The 13860-nt window shown below is 45.2% G+C and overlaps 1 protein-coding gene across 1 annotated transcript in view; it reads right to left on the bottom strand.

Annotated features, from left to right (window-relative positions):
- Positions 1-13860, bottom strand: part of BTBD16 (BTB domain containing 16) — a 75972-nt gene that overhangs the window by 44637 nt on the left and 17475 nt on the right. The window contains exons 7-9 of the mRNA XM_038758313.1: positions 11663-11777; positions 8611-8680; positions 7746-7876 (exon numbers count right to left, since the gene is read on the bottom strand). Coding sequence (XP_038614241.1) covers positions 7746-7876; positions 8611-8680; positions 11663-11777 — 316 coding nt within the window. The remainder of the gene's footprint in view (positions 1-7745; positions 7877-8610; positions 8681-11662; positions 11778-13860) is intronic.

The raw sequence follows: 13860 nt of genomic DNA, 5'->3' as shown, positions 1-13860 counted from the left end.
CTCTGTCCCTTGAAGGGCTCACAATCTATGAATGATCTTTCCTCCGGCTGAATTAACTTCAGACCATTCGCTAGGGTTGTATAAGTTTGTCCACTGCCTCATTTGCACCTGTCATTCTCATTATTGGAAAAGCCCCAGCTCCAGGAACAGTTAATCTTTACCTTCAGCGATCCATTTTCACAGGACAGTGGCTGCCTTCAGCTGCTGGAAAAGGCAGAAATAAATGGAGGAGCGAAGGGCACCCAGCTAATAGGCGAATGCGGCATAAGCACCAGTTCTAAAAGAGCCTTTGGAGCAGCGTGGCTCCGTGGGAAGAGCACGGGCTTGGGAGTCAGATGTCATGGGTTCTAATCCTGACCACCGCTTGTCAGCTGTGTGACTCTGGGCAAGTCACTTAACTTCTCTGTGCCTCAGTGACCTCATCTGGAAAATGGGGATTTAGACTGTGAGCCCCACGTGGCTCAATGGAAAGAGCCCGGGCTTTGGAGTCAGAGGTGATGGGTTCAAATCCCAGCTCCGCTACTTGTCAGCTGTGTGACTTTGGGCAAGTCACTTCGTTTCTCTGGGCCTCAGTTACCTCGTCTGCAAAATGTGGATTAAGACTGTGAGCCCCATGTGGGACAATCTGATCACCTTGTATTCTCCCCAGTGCTTAGAACAGTGCTTTGCACATAGTAAGTGCTTAATAAATGCCATTATTATTATTATTATCATTATTATTATTATTATCACCACCTTGTATCCACCCCAGCACTTAGACAGTGCTTAACAAATGCCATTATTATTATTAGCTTGGATCTTCCCCAGTGCTTAGTACAGTGCCTGGCACATAGTAAGTGCTTAACAAATACCACTTAAATAAAGGGGCACGGGAGGCTTTTGCCCCCGGTGCTGGTACTTTCAGGGTGAATCCACTAGCATCAGCCCTATGGGTTTTTTTTAATGGCATTTTTTAAGTACTTATTATGTGCCGGTCACTGTACTAAATCCTTTGGTAGATACAAGATAACCAGGTCCTGGATAAAATCCCTATCCCCCAAGGGCTCACAGTCTAAATTGATGTGAGGAGGATTTAATCCCCAATTTATGGATTAGATAACTGAGACAAAGAGGAGTAAAGTGACTTGCCCAAAGTCACATCCATTGTTAGGTAGAGACCGTCTCTATATGTTGCCGACTTGCACTTCCCAAGAGCTTAGTACAGTGTTCTGCACACAGTAAGCGCTCAGTAAATACGATTGAAGGAATGAACAGAGAGAAGTGGTGGATGCAGAATTGGAACCCAGATCCTCTGACTCCAAAGCCCATGCTCTGTCCACTAGACCACACTGCTTTGGCAGCTCCATTCTACTGGGCTCTGGGGCACAGCCCTTTTCCCACCACTAATCTCTAGGGAGGTGGCGTGACCTAGCGTAAAGAACACGGGCCTCAGAGTCAGAGTCCTGGCTCTGCCATTTGGATAATAATTTTAATAATAATAATGATGGTACTTGTTAAGCACTTACTATGTGCAAAGCACTGTTCTAAGAACTTGGGAGATACAAGGTGATCAGGTTGTCCCATGTTGGGTGACCTTAGTCAAGTCACTTAACATCTCTGTGTCTTTCTTTAATTGTAAAATGGGGATTTAACTCCTGTTCTCCCATCCACTTAGTGAGTTTGAAAAGGAATGGGGACCATAGCCAACCTGATTATCTGTAGCTATCTCAGAGTTTAGTACCATACTTGGAACATAGTAGGCACTTGCAAGCTCATTGTGGGCTGGGCACATATTAATAATGGCATTTGTTAAGCGCTTATTATGTGCAAAGCACTGTTCTAAGTGCTGGGGGGATACAAGGTGATCAGGTTGTCCCACGTGGGGCTCACAGTCTTCATCCTCATTTTACAGATGAGGTAACTGAGGCACAGAGAAGTTAAGTGACTTGCCCAAGATCACACAGCAGACAAGTGATGGAGCCGGGATTAGAACCCACGACCTCTGACTCCCAAGCCCATGCTCTTTCCACTGAGCCACGCTGCTTCTCTTAGCAGGGCACATGTTTACCCACTTTGTTGTAGTTTATTCTTCCAAGTGCTCCGTACGGTGCTCTGCATACAGTAAACATTCAATAAATATAATTGTTTGACTGCCCAATAAATGCTCCAATTATTATCAGGGGAAGGTGGAGGACTTTTCTCTCCCATTCCCGACTCCAAGGAAGCATTCTGGCCCCAGGCTCAGGACTAAGCTGGGGTTTTCACTTGCCTCTATCAGACGGTGAGGCTGGAGAAGGAGTTTTTGGATCCACTGCTTGGCTCCAGGCCAGGTGGGGTCATTGGCACCCAAGGTAGGGATGTCTACCTCCCTGCTACACCATCCATCAATCAATCATATTTATTGGGCACTTACTGCATGCAGGACACGATACTAAGCTTTATTTCTATTTATTGTGATGACACCTGTCCACATGTTTTGTTTTATTATCTGTCTCCCCCTTCTAGACTGTGAGCCTGTTGTTGGGTAGGGACTGTCTCTATATGTTGCCAACGTGTACTTCCCAAGTGCTTAGTACAGTGTTCTGCACACAGTAAGCGCTCAATAAATACGATTGAATGAATGAGTGCTACTAAGCACTTGGGAGAGTACAACACAATATACAGACATATTCCTTGCCCACAACAAGCTTACCGTCTCTGCTCTGTCTCTCCCTCTACTGCTCTCTCTGCCCCTTCCCGACTGGGCTTCTGTTTCTGTGGCTTTCTGTGCCCTGAATAACCTGCTTCCTCACAATCTCTGGATCTGCGGTGTGGTCCGTCTTAAGGACGCCTCAGGTGCCCAGTGCAAATTGGAGCTTATAATGAGCGAAACTGCAGGGTGTCAAATAGGGATGGGGGTTTGGGCTGCAAATATGAGCACTAGGTGATTCTGGGGGTGCTGGCACATAAGGTCCGGGTCCGCCACTTGTCTGCTGTGTGACCTTGGGCAAGTCACTTAACTTCTCTGTGCCTCAGTTACCTCATCTGTAAAAGGGAGACTAAAAGTGTGAGCCCCACGTGGGACAACCTGATTCCCCTGTATCCACCCTAGCGCTTAGAAGAGTGCTTGGCACATCATCATCATCAATCATATTTATTGAGCGCTTACTGTGTGCAGAGCACTGTACTAAGCGCTTGGGAAGTACAAGTTGGCAACATATAGAGACAGTCCCTACCCAACAGTGGGCTCACAGTTAAACACATAGTAAGTGCTTAACAAATATCGTAATTATTATTATTGTAGGGAATCCTGAAGGACCCCCGGAGGAATGGCAGAAAACCATGGCAGACATGACATTGATTATTACGATTATCGATATTGATAATATAATAATAATAATTATTCATTCATTCATTCAATCGTATTTATTGGTACTTGTTAAGCAAATACTATGTGCCAAACACAAGTTAATCAGATCGGAAACAGTCCCTGTTCCACACGGGGCTCACACTCAATCCCCATTTTACAAATGAGGTACCGGAGGCCCAGAGAACTTAAGTGACTTGTCCAAGGTCACACAGCAGACATGTACTGGAGTCAGGATTAAAACCCAGATCCTTCTGATTCCCAGTCCCGTGCTCTATCCACTAATCCACGCTGCTTCTCAGACCTAAGGGTCTGTCAAGAGGTGGCATACTGCCTGCCAAGAAGCAAAGCCAGGAGGGGAGCTCATTTTAGATGCAGAGTTTAATGTCATGGGCACCCAGGGCTGACCTTTAGAAAGGGAAATTGTAAGTTTGAGGTGAATATAATCGGCAGAGGAAGAAAGCGACTGATTAGATTTAGAAGCCAAAGGCCCGAGTGTTGATGGGAAAGAATGAATGAATGAAAGCCATCTGCACTTGTCGACGAGGGTAATAATAATAATAATAATGGTGGCATTTATTAAGTGCTTACTATGTGCAAAGCACTGTTCTAAGCGCTGGGGCGGTTACAAGGTGGTCAGGTTGTCCCACGGGAGGCTCACAGTCTTCATCCCCATTTTACAGATGAGGGAACTGAGGCCCAGAGAAGTGAAGTGACTTGCCCAAAGTCACACAGCTGACAATTGGCGGAGCCGGAATTTGAACCCGTGACCTCTGACTCCAAAGCCCGGGCTCTTTCCACTGGGCCACGCTGCTTCTCCAGGCAGGTAGGCAGGCCTGGGTAGGCAGCAGCGCCTGGGCAAAATGGTTGAAGGATCATCAGGTCTCTCTGAGAGGAGTAAACTCTGGAACTACAAGGCTTCCACCTACCGATCTGTCTTAGGGATGACTTTCCTACAGTGACGATCTCCAAGACTGATAATTAAAATTGTGATTTTTGGTAAACGCTTACTATGTGCCCAGCACTGTACTAAGCTCTGGGGTAAATTAGAAAAGCACCGTGGCTCAGTGGAAAGAGCACAGGCTTGGGAGTCAGAAGTCATGGGTTCTAATCCTGGCTCCGTCACTTGTGTGCTGTGTGACTTTGGGCAAGTCACTTAACTTCTCAGTGCCTCAGTTATCTGTAAAATGGGGACTAAGACTGTGAGCCCCACGTGGGACAACCTGATAACGTTGTATCTACACCAGTGCTTAGTACAGTGCATGGTATATAGTAAGTGCTTAACAAATACTGTCATTAAATACAAGATAGTTAAGTCTTGTTAGAGAAGCAGCATGACTCAGTGGAAATAGCACGGGCTTTGGAGTCACAGGTCATGGGTTCAAATCCTGGCTCCACCAATTGTCAGCTGTGTGACTTTGGGCAAGTCACTTAGCTTCCCTGTGCCTCGGTTACCTCATCTGTAAACTGGGGATTAAGACTGTGAGCCCCCCGTGGGACAACCTGATCACCTTGTAACCTCCCAAGCTCTTAATAAATGCCATTACAAAAAAAAAGTCCTACATGGGGCTCTCAGGCTAAGTAGGAGGGAGAAGAAGTACTGAATCCTCATTTTCCTGATGAAAGAACTGAGGCACTGAGAAGTTCAGTGACTGGCTCAAGGTCACAAATCAGGGAAGTGGCAGAGTGAGCATTAGGGCCCAGGTCCTTTGGGAAGCAGTGAAGTCCAGTGGTTAGAGCATGGGGCTGGGCCTCAGAAGGACCTGGGTTGTAATCCCGACTCCGCTACTTGTTTGCTGTTTAGACCCTGGCAAGTCATTTAACTTTTCTGGGCCTCAGTTCTTTAATCAGCAAAATGGGGAGTCAATGCCAGTTCTCCCTCCTACTTAGACGGTGAGCCCCAGGTGGGACAGGGACCGTGTCCAACCTGATTAGCTTGTTTCTACCCCAGTGCTTAGTACAGTGCCTTGCACATGGTAAGTGCTTAACAAATACCATAAAAAGAGGTCTTCTAACTCCCAGGCTCATGATCTTCCACTAGGCCATGCTGCTTCAGGCATCAATTCTACCTCAGAGCAGGGTAATAATATTTTAGCAGCAGGGTGAGACGAAGCCCACATATCAATCAATCACTTAACCAGTGGTATTTCTTGAAGACTTTCTGTGTGCAAAGTGCTGTACTAAGCGCTTGGGAGAGTACAATACGACTGTAGGTAGATAAGTTCCCTACCTATGAGGAGCTTACAGTCTATACAGAGAGGCAAATATTGAAATACATTAAGGATATGTACATAAGTGCTGAAGGAGACAGGGTGAGGTATTATCAAATCCTTAAACATACAGAGCCAGTAAAAATAAGTCTCAGCCTAAAATCCTCTCAGGAGAACCAAATCTTCAGTTTCCCTGTCCTTGCCAGACTTTCCCCATCCTCAGCAAAGTTCACCTGACCGTCCTGAGAGACAGGCTGTTTTGGGGGACAGTATGGAGACCATGTGGGGTCCCGGCAGAACTCTAGAGTAAGCCTTGCTCAAAATCATTATCCTAACTCCAACCCATTCTGTGGCTTCAGGGAGATGCAGACTTCAGAGCTGAGAACCGTCTGGAGCCGTTCTTGCCATAGTTTCCGCGGATGGATTTGACTCCCAAGCTGAGGTCCAAGTTCACTTCTAGCCACCTCTCGCAGGTATATTCACTGAGTTATTTTGAAGCATAAGATGAATCAGGTAAACTCCTGCTTCATGGCAGTTTCCATCAAGCAACGAGGAGCCACTTTCCCTGAGAGATGCCCTCTTTTTTACCTTAGTAGAGTAGATGTCATTTTCTTGGTCTCTAGTGCCACCCAGCAGTCATTCTGAAACTACTGACTGTGCTACCAGAGATGAACTGTTTCCTCCTCAAATGCCTCCCTCTAATCCGTAAGATCCTTATGGGCAAGGATCATCTATGCCTACTCTTTCATATTGCACTCCCCCAAATGCTTAGTATAGAGCTCTGTACACAGTAATCGCTTAATAAATACTATTAATATGGCTACTACTATAACTAGAGAAGCAGCTTGGTTTAGTGGGTAGAGCCCGGGCCTAGGCGTCAGAAGGTTATGGGTTCTAATTCCGGCTCTGCCTCTTGTCTGCTTTGTGACCTTGGGCAAGACATTTCACTTCTCTGTGCCTCTGTTACTTCATCTGTAAAATGGGGATTAAGACTCAGACCCATGTGGGACAGGGACTGTGTCCGATCTGATTTGCTCATATCTACCCCAGCGCTCAGTACAGTGCCCGGCACATAGTAAGTGGTTAACACATACCATTATTATTATTATTATTGCTACTACTGCTATTTCAGGAGTGGTGGTAGAAGGAAGCTGGACATTTAGAATAAAGGCATCCAGAGACATAACAGCAATGGGCAGGGGGTAGAACAGCTGAAATATGAACTGTCCAGGATACAAATGCACAAATGGACACCTGCCCAAGGGGAAAGCTCTGGAAGGAATCAGATTTATTCATTCGATTCTGTTTAATTTAGCGCTTACTAAGTGCTTGGGAAATAATCATAATGATAATGGTACTTGTTAAGCACTTACTGTGTGCCAGGCACTGTACTAAGCACTGGGGTGGATACAAGCAAATCGGGTTGAACACAGTCTTCTGTCCCAGTTAGGGCTCAGAGTCTCAAACCCCGTTTTGCAGATGATGAAACGGAGGCACAGAGAAGTGAAGTGACTTGCCCAAGGTCACAGAGCGTACAAGTGGTGGATGTGGGATTAGAACCCATGACCTTCTGACTCCCATGGTGTAGTGCCCTGTGCACTACACCATGCTGCTTCTCTAAGTACAATACAAAAATATGCAGTGATGTTCCCTGCCCACGATGAGCTTACAGTCTAGAACGGGGTGACAGACACCAATACAAATAAATAAAATGACAGATATTAAGTGCTGTGGGCCTGGGAGGAGGGGAAGAGCAAAGGGAACAAGTCAGGGTGATGCAGAAAGGAGGGGGAGATGAGGAAAAGTGGGGCTTCCTTAAAGCCTCTTTGGAGTCAGAGGTCATGGGTTCGAATCCCAACTCCGCCACATGTCTGCTGTGTGATCTCGGGCAAGTCACTTAACTTCTCTGAGCCTCAGTTACCTCATCTGTAAAATGGGGATTAAGACTGTGAGCCCCACATGGAACAACTTGATCACCTTGTATGCCCCCACAGCACTTAGAACAGTGCTCTGCACATAGTAAGCACTTCACAAATGCCTTCATTATTATTATTAATTTATTAAAGCCTCCCCTAACTGGGCCCGATTCTGTTCTTGCTCATCTTTGAATCCAACCATCGCCACTTATGAGTTCCATTTAGTGAAAGATCAAAACTGCATGCTACCACTGCAGACTCAAACGCAGCACCACGGACCCCAGGGTCTCTGACCTGGAAGACCTGAGGACCTTCTGGAGCAGCTCTTGCGAGAGTTTCCGGAGATGGATTTGACACCCAAGCTGAGGGACGAGGTTCACTTCCAGCCACCTCTCGCAGGCACTGACAAGCAACTCCTGCTTGAACTGGTTAGGAAACATCCAAAAGGGAAAAAGAAAACAGATTTACATAGGAGCCCGTGAGCTCAGGGCACCATCTCGTGGAATAACTGGCTTACAAGAGCTTGACTGGCAACTCGGCAGCAATTTAATTCCGCCTTTAATATGTCTAACTTTTCATTAATTCATTCATTAAGTCGTATTTATGGAGCGCTTACTGTGTGCAGAGCACTGTACGAAGCTCTTGGAAAGTACAATTCGGGAACAGATAGAAACAGTCCCTTCCCAACAACGGGCTCACAGTCTAGAAGGGGGAGACAGACAACAAAACCAAACAAGTGGACAGGTGTCGATACCAACAAAATAGATAAATAGAATTATTGATATATACACATAATTAGAGTAATAAATATGTACAAATATACACAAGTACTGTGGGGAGGCAAAGGGGGTAGGGCAGAGGGAGGGAGTGGGGGCGATGGGGAGGGGAGGAGGAGCAGAGGAAAAATGGGGGGCTCAGTCTGGGAAGGCCTCCCTTTAGTCTGTAACCAGAGAACATGCTTACCAACTCTCTCCCAAGTGCTTATACAGTGCTCTGCAAATACGAAGTGCTCAATAAATACCATTGATCGATTGATTAGAAGAGGACAGTAAAAGTAAAAAAACCCAAAACAACAAACCCACAATTCCAGCTTTCCAGAAACCATCAGTTCAGTGGGTTTATGTGCCACTAGTTTAATATCAGGTCCCCAGCAACTTACCTTGCAACCAGCAGAATAGAAGTTGTAAATGGTGGCTGAGCAAATCCCATTTTTCATCATGATCACACACCTGGGAATAGAGGAAGCTTTTCAACTGCAAGCTATATGCCATTTTAAGGAATCAGAAAGACCTAGGTTCTAATCCCAGCTCTGCCACTTGTCTGCTCTGTGTCCTTGGGAAAGTCACTTAACTTCTGTGTGCCTCGGTTACCTCATCTCTAAAATGGATTAATAATAATAATAATAATAATAATAATAATGATGGCATTTATTAAGCACTTACTATGTGCAAAGCACTGTTTTAAACACTGGGGAGGTTACAAGGTGATCAGGTTGTCCCATGGGGGGCTCACAATCTTAATCCCTATTTTCCAGACGAGGTAACTGAGGCACAGAGAAGTTAAGTGACTTGCCCAAAGTCACACAGCTGACAATTGGAGGAGCCGGGATTTGAACCCATGACCTCTGACTCCAAAGCCCGTGCTCTTTCCACTGGGCCACACTGCTTCTCTTGTTTTCAAAGGATGTTTTCAAAGACTTTTGATATTAAGATTATGAGCCCCATGTGGAACATGGACTGTGTCCAACCTCATTACCTTGTTTCTACCCAAGTGCCTGGCACTTAGTAAGGGCTTAACAAATATCATAATAGAAAAATAAAGGAAAGCATCCATCAATCAAATCTTTTTCTTAAATATATGTGCTGGTGAGATAGCCTGAATATGTCAGGCCTATTCTGTGTTAGTCTGGATTATGGACTGCATCTTTTGACCTAAAATTAGCACACAGAAAGTATGTTGGACTAGGAATCAGAGTATGTAGAGTCTTCTAATTCCTTCTATTTCTCTGACTTTGTGATATTAGTTACTCACCCTTTAGGCCCTGCCAAATGGAAGCAATGAGATCTGTTCTTCCTGCTAAAAATCTTTTGTTTAAATGAGTTCTTCAGAGAAAGGTGTTGGGTAATTACAGGGTATTATTTTTCATCATTATTATTTATTAAGTTTATTCTCCAGCATAGAGAGGGAATTAACATTTTCTGTTCCCTGATCTTGTCTCTCACCACCAAGCCCTTGTTCACGCCCTCCCTCCTGTCTGGAACTCCTTTTTCAATAAGTCATGGAGTGCCCCCAGGAGTTTTTCCACCACTCTCCCCCTCTTCAAAGACCCTACTAAAATCATATCTCTTCCAGGAAGCTTTGCCTGAATAACCTTTCACCACACACCCTATTCTCCCTCCCTTTTGAGTCCACTTCTACATTTGGGTCTTTATCCCTTAAACACTTTGGTACTCAACCCACGCCCACAGCATTTACGTACATATTTTTATACTCTTTAACTCAATTTCTCTGTAATCCATTTTGACGGCTCTCCCCAACTAGATTGTAAGCTCCTTGCGGGCAAGGATCATGTCTGCCCAATCGATTGTACTCTCCACACAAAGTAAGCACTTGATAGATACATTGGGGAACAAAGGGGTTGAATTAGGGTGCCTATGGTGGGTAGTCTGCATTCCCAAGATAATCGTAGACAGTGCAGGGGGCAACTAGCCGAAGCCAACTGAAAACTAAGGAGATGTCCCACACAGAACAAGATCCTGGTAAAATTGACTAGAACTAGGTGAAACTGATGATGTAAAAGTTGACCTGTGGTCTGACCGCGACAACCAAACCTGCTCAGAAAGGATGATGACAATGTTAATGTAACAAGTGACTCGTTTGAATGGTTGTGCCAAGCATGGGCTCGGGACTCAGAATATTCCTGGTTCTGCCACTTGTTCCTCTAGACTGGGAGCTCATTATTGATACAGGACTGTCTGCTAATTCTGGTGCATGGTACTCTCCCAAGCACTTAGTACAGTACTCTGCACATAGTAAACACTCAAATACCATTGATTGACTAATCGATTGGGAGAGACAGGAGGCAGGGAGGTCAGCAAGCGAGATAGGATAAGTGCTTGGATCAGCATGGCAGCAGTTTGGATGGAAAGGAAAGGGCAGATTTTAGTAATTTTGTGAAGATAGAACCAACAGGACCAACAGGATTGGGTGACAATGTGTGGGTGAAATGAGAGAGATAATGGTGAATGTTTGGCATCAGTTAAGGATCTCTGGTGTGACAGTCTCCCCCTTTTAGACTGTGAGCCCACTGTTGGGCAGGGACTGTCTCTATATGTTGCCAACTTGTACTTCCCAAGCGCTTAGTACAGTGCTCTGCACACAGTAAGCGCTCAATAAATACGATTGATGATGACAGGGGAATTTCAAAAATTGCAAGAAGGACATTGCATTGTGCAACATGTGCTCCTTAACCCTAAAATTATTCTGGTAATTGTTAAATGCTTTTTATGGGTCTAGCATTGTCGTAAGTGCTGGAGTTAGTACAAGATAATTATGTTGGACACAATCCCTGTCCCACATGAGACTCACGGTCTAAGTAGAAGGGAGAAGAGGTCTTGAATCCCCATTTTACAGTTAAGGAAATTGAGGAATAGAGTTATGAAGTGATTGGCCCAAGGTCACACAGCAAGAAATCGGCAGTCAGGATTAGAACCCAGTTTGATGATCATCCTAACAGCACTAAGATATGGATCTTCATGCTTTCCTCATCAACTAAGTAAGCCACTGATGGAATTTAATTTGACATGTTTTTTCCTTAAGGGCTGATTACTGCAGGCCTATCCCGTCCTCCTCGTCTGGCTGGCAGGGCCTGCATTACCACCCAATGCCTCCTTTTCTTTCTCCTGTTGGAATCTAGACTGTAAGCTCATTAACCTTGCAAGAGAGCTCGCTTGGCTGGTCCAGAAAGGTGGCAGGGGGGGTAACTTTCCATTTGGCTGTGACTGGGGGCTGTTTGGTGGGGTTTTGAGTTCTGGTTTCCTGAGATTTCAGGGGGATTAATGATGAGGTGACAAGATATCCTGCATTGGGGTTGGGGTTCTGCCTGGCCACCATCAGGAGGAAGAGATCACCACCAACCACAATGGAGTTAGTAGGGCAGGAGAGTCCTGATTTAATTCAGGATTTAAGGGTGGGACACCAGAGTTACTCACTTCTGAAAGAGGCTTGGGAACTCGAGGACTGAGGCGGCTGCCATGACTCCCAGGACATCTTCCATGCTCACGTCCAACTCTGTGCTATAGAGATTCTTGAGGGCAATAGCAAAAGCTGAAAGATTCAACGTTCACAAGGATGACAGTTTCACTGGAAGCAACTTTCCACAGTGGGGAAGATCGATCAAAAACCTCAGGGCCTAGTTTTATTTCCCCAACTTCACACCGCCTCTTCTATCCAGTCGTGACACCCGCCAAATTTAATTGCATCATTCCTCATGACTCTACATCGGTACTGTCTCATCCTAGTACTGAAGCATTATGACCCACTAATGGTATCTAATTTATGTCTTACTAGTTGAACACGAGAGTCATGTCTTTGGAAGTTTCTGCCTAGTCATTATTGGAGAGGAAGGAAAGAAGCTAGCATAGGGAAAGCGAATCAGAGTGATCAATGACAGACCGGCTATGGCCAGACTGGAGAGGCCCACCATCCCTGGCTTCATGTTCACTATGTTTCTAAGCATCTATAGAAACTGGTGCATGTAGAGGGCTCCAATGAAAGGAACTCATTCTTTTAAAATGATTTATAATTCCCAAATCTCCATCTCCAGCCCTACCCTCTCTCCTTCCCTGTAATCTCTAATTTCCTTCTGCCTTCAGAACATCTGTACCTAGATGTCCTGCTGACACCTCAAATTAAATACTTCCAAAACTGAGCTCCTTATTTTCTCACACAAACCCTGTCTTCCTGTCTTTCCCATCACTGTACTCAATACCACCATCCTATCTCACAGGCCTGTAATCTTGGCATTGTGCTTGACTCATCTCTCTCATTCCACTCACATATTCTATCTGTCATCAAATTCTGCCAGTTCTACCTTCACAACATTGCTAACATCCACCCTTTCCTCTCAATCCAAACTGCTACCATGCTGATCTAAGCATGTATCCTATCCCACCTTGACTATTACAAACTGCCTCCTTGCTGACCTCCCAGCATCCTGTCTCTACCCACTCCAGTCTTTTCTCTGCTGCTCAGATCATTCATCAACAAAAACGGTCAGTCCATGTCTCCCCACTTCTCAAGAACCTCCAATTGTTGCCCATCCACCTCCAATTCAAACAGAAACTCCTTACCATTGGATTTAAAGCACTCAATCTGCTCGTCTCAATCTACCTCACCCACTACAGCCCAGCCTGGAAACTCCACTCTTCTAGTGTCACTGTGCCCTGATCTAGTGTATCTCTCCTCTAAACCCTTTCCCAAATCCTCCCCCTAGACAGGAACTCCCTCCCCCTCCACATATGCCAGACCATCACTCTCTCCACCTCCTGAAGCATTATTGAGGTCACATCTCCTCCAAGAGACAATCCCTGATTAAACACTCTTTTCCCCAGCTCGCCCTTCCTTCTGCATTGTCTATGCACTTGGATCTATGACCTTCGGACATTTGATAATCACCCCATTCCTAGTCTCACAGCACTTATGTACCTATCTTTAAATTATACATTATAAATTACTTATTTATTCATATTAATGCCAGTCTCTTCCTCCAGACTGTAAGCTCATTATGGGCAGGGAACATGTCTGCTAATTCTTTTCTATTATACTTTCCCAAGCACTTTGTAAAATGCTCTGTACAAGCTAAGTGCTCAATAAATACCATTGATTGATAAATGTGGGTGCGGAGAGGAAGGAAATACTCTTCTGGAGACGAGCGTAGCTCATGAGTGGAAATATTGGTGTAGTATGGGTTTGTTCTAGAATTTTTTTTCTCTAAGGGATTCTCTCCTTCCATGAATCGATTTTATTGCCTCACTTCTTCCTCTCTGTCCCTCTCCCTGGCAGCTATTCCTCCTATCTCTCTCTCTCTGTCTCTCTCTCTCTCTCTCTCTCTCTCTCTCTCTCTCTAGGGAGAGAGAGAGAGAGAGCCCACTTCCCTTTCCAGCTATGGCCCCATCTCCCTGCTCCTTTTCCTGCTCAAAGTCCTTGAATGGATTAGAAGCATCCATTGCCTCCCATTCTTCTCTACCAACTCTCTTCTTGACACCCCACCAACTGAATTTCACATTTTCACTCTACCTAGAATACACTCACCAAAGTCTTCAGGGACTGGCCAACGAACTCTAATTTGTGCTAATAGTCCTCCATCTTTCAACTGTCTTTGACACTGTTGATCATTCCCTTCTTCTAA

This window comes from Tachyglossus aculeatus, chromosome 16, assembly GCF_015852505.1.
Source record: "Tachyglossus aculeatus isolate mTacAcu1 chromosome 16, mTacAcu1.pri, whole genome shotgun sequence".
Taxonomy (NCBI): domain Eukaryota; kingdom Metazoa; phylum Chordata; class Mammalia; order Monotremata; family Tachyglossidae; genus Tachyglossus; species Tachyglossus aculeatus.
The sequence above is the reverse complement of the archived record's forward strand: the minus strand, read 5'-3'. Positions and strand labels throughout refer to the sequence as shown.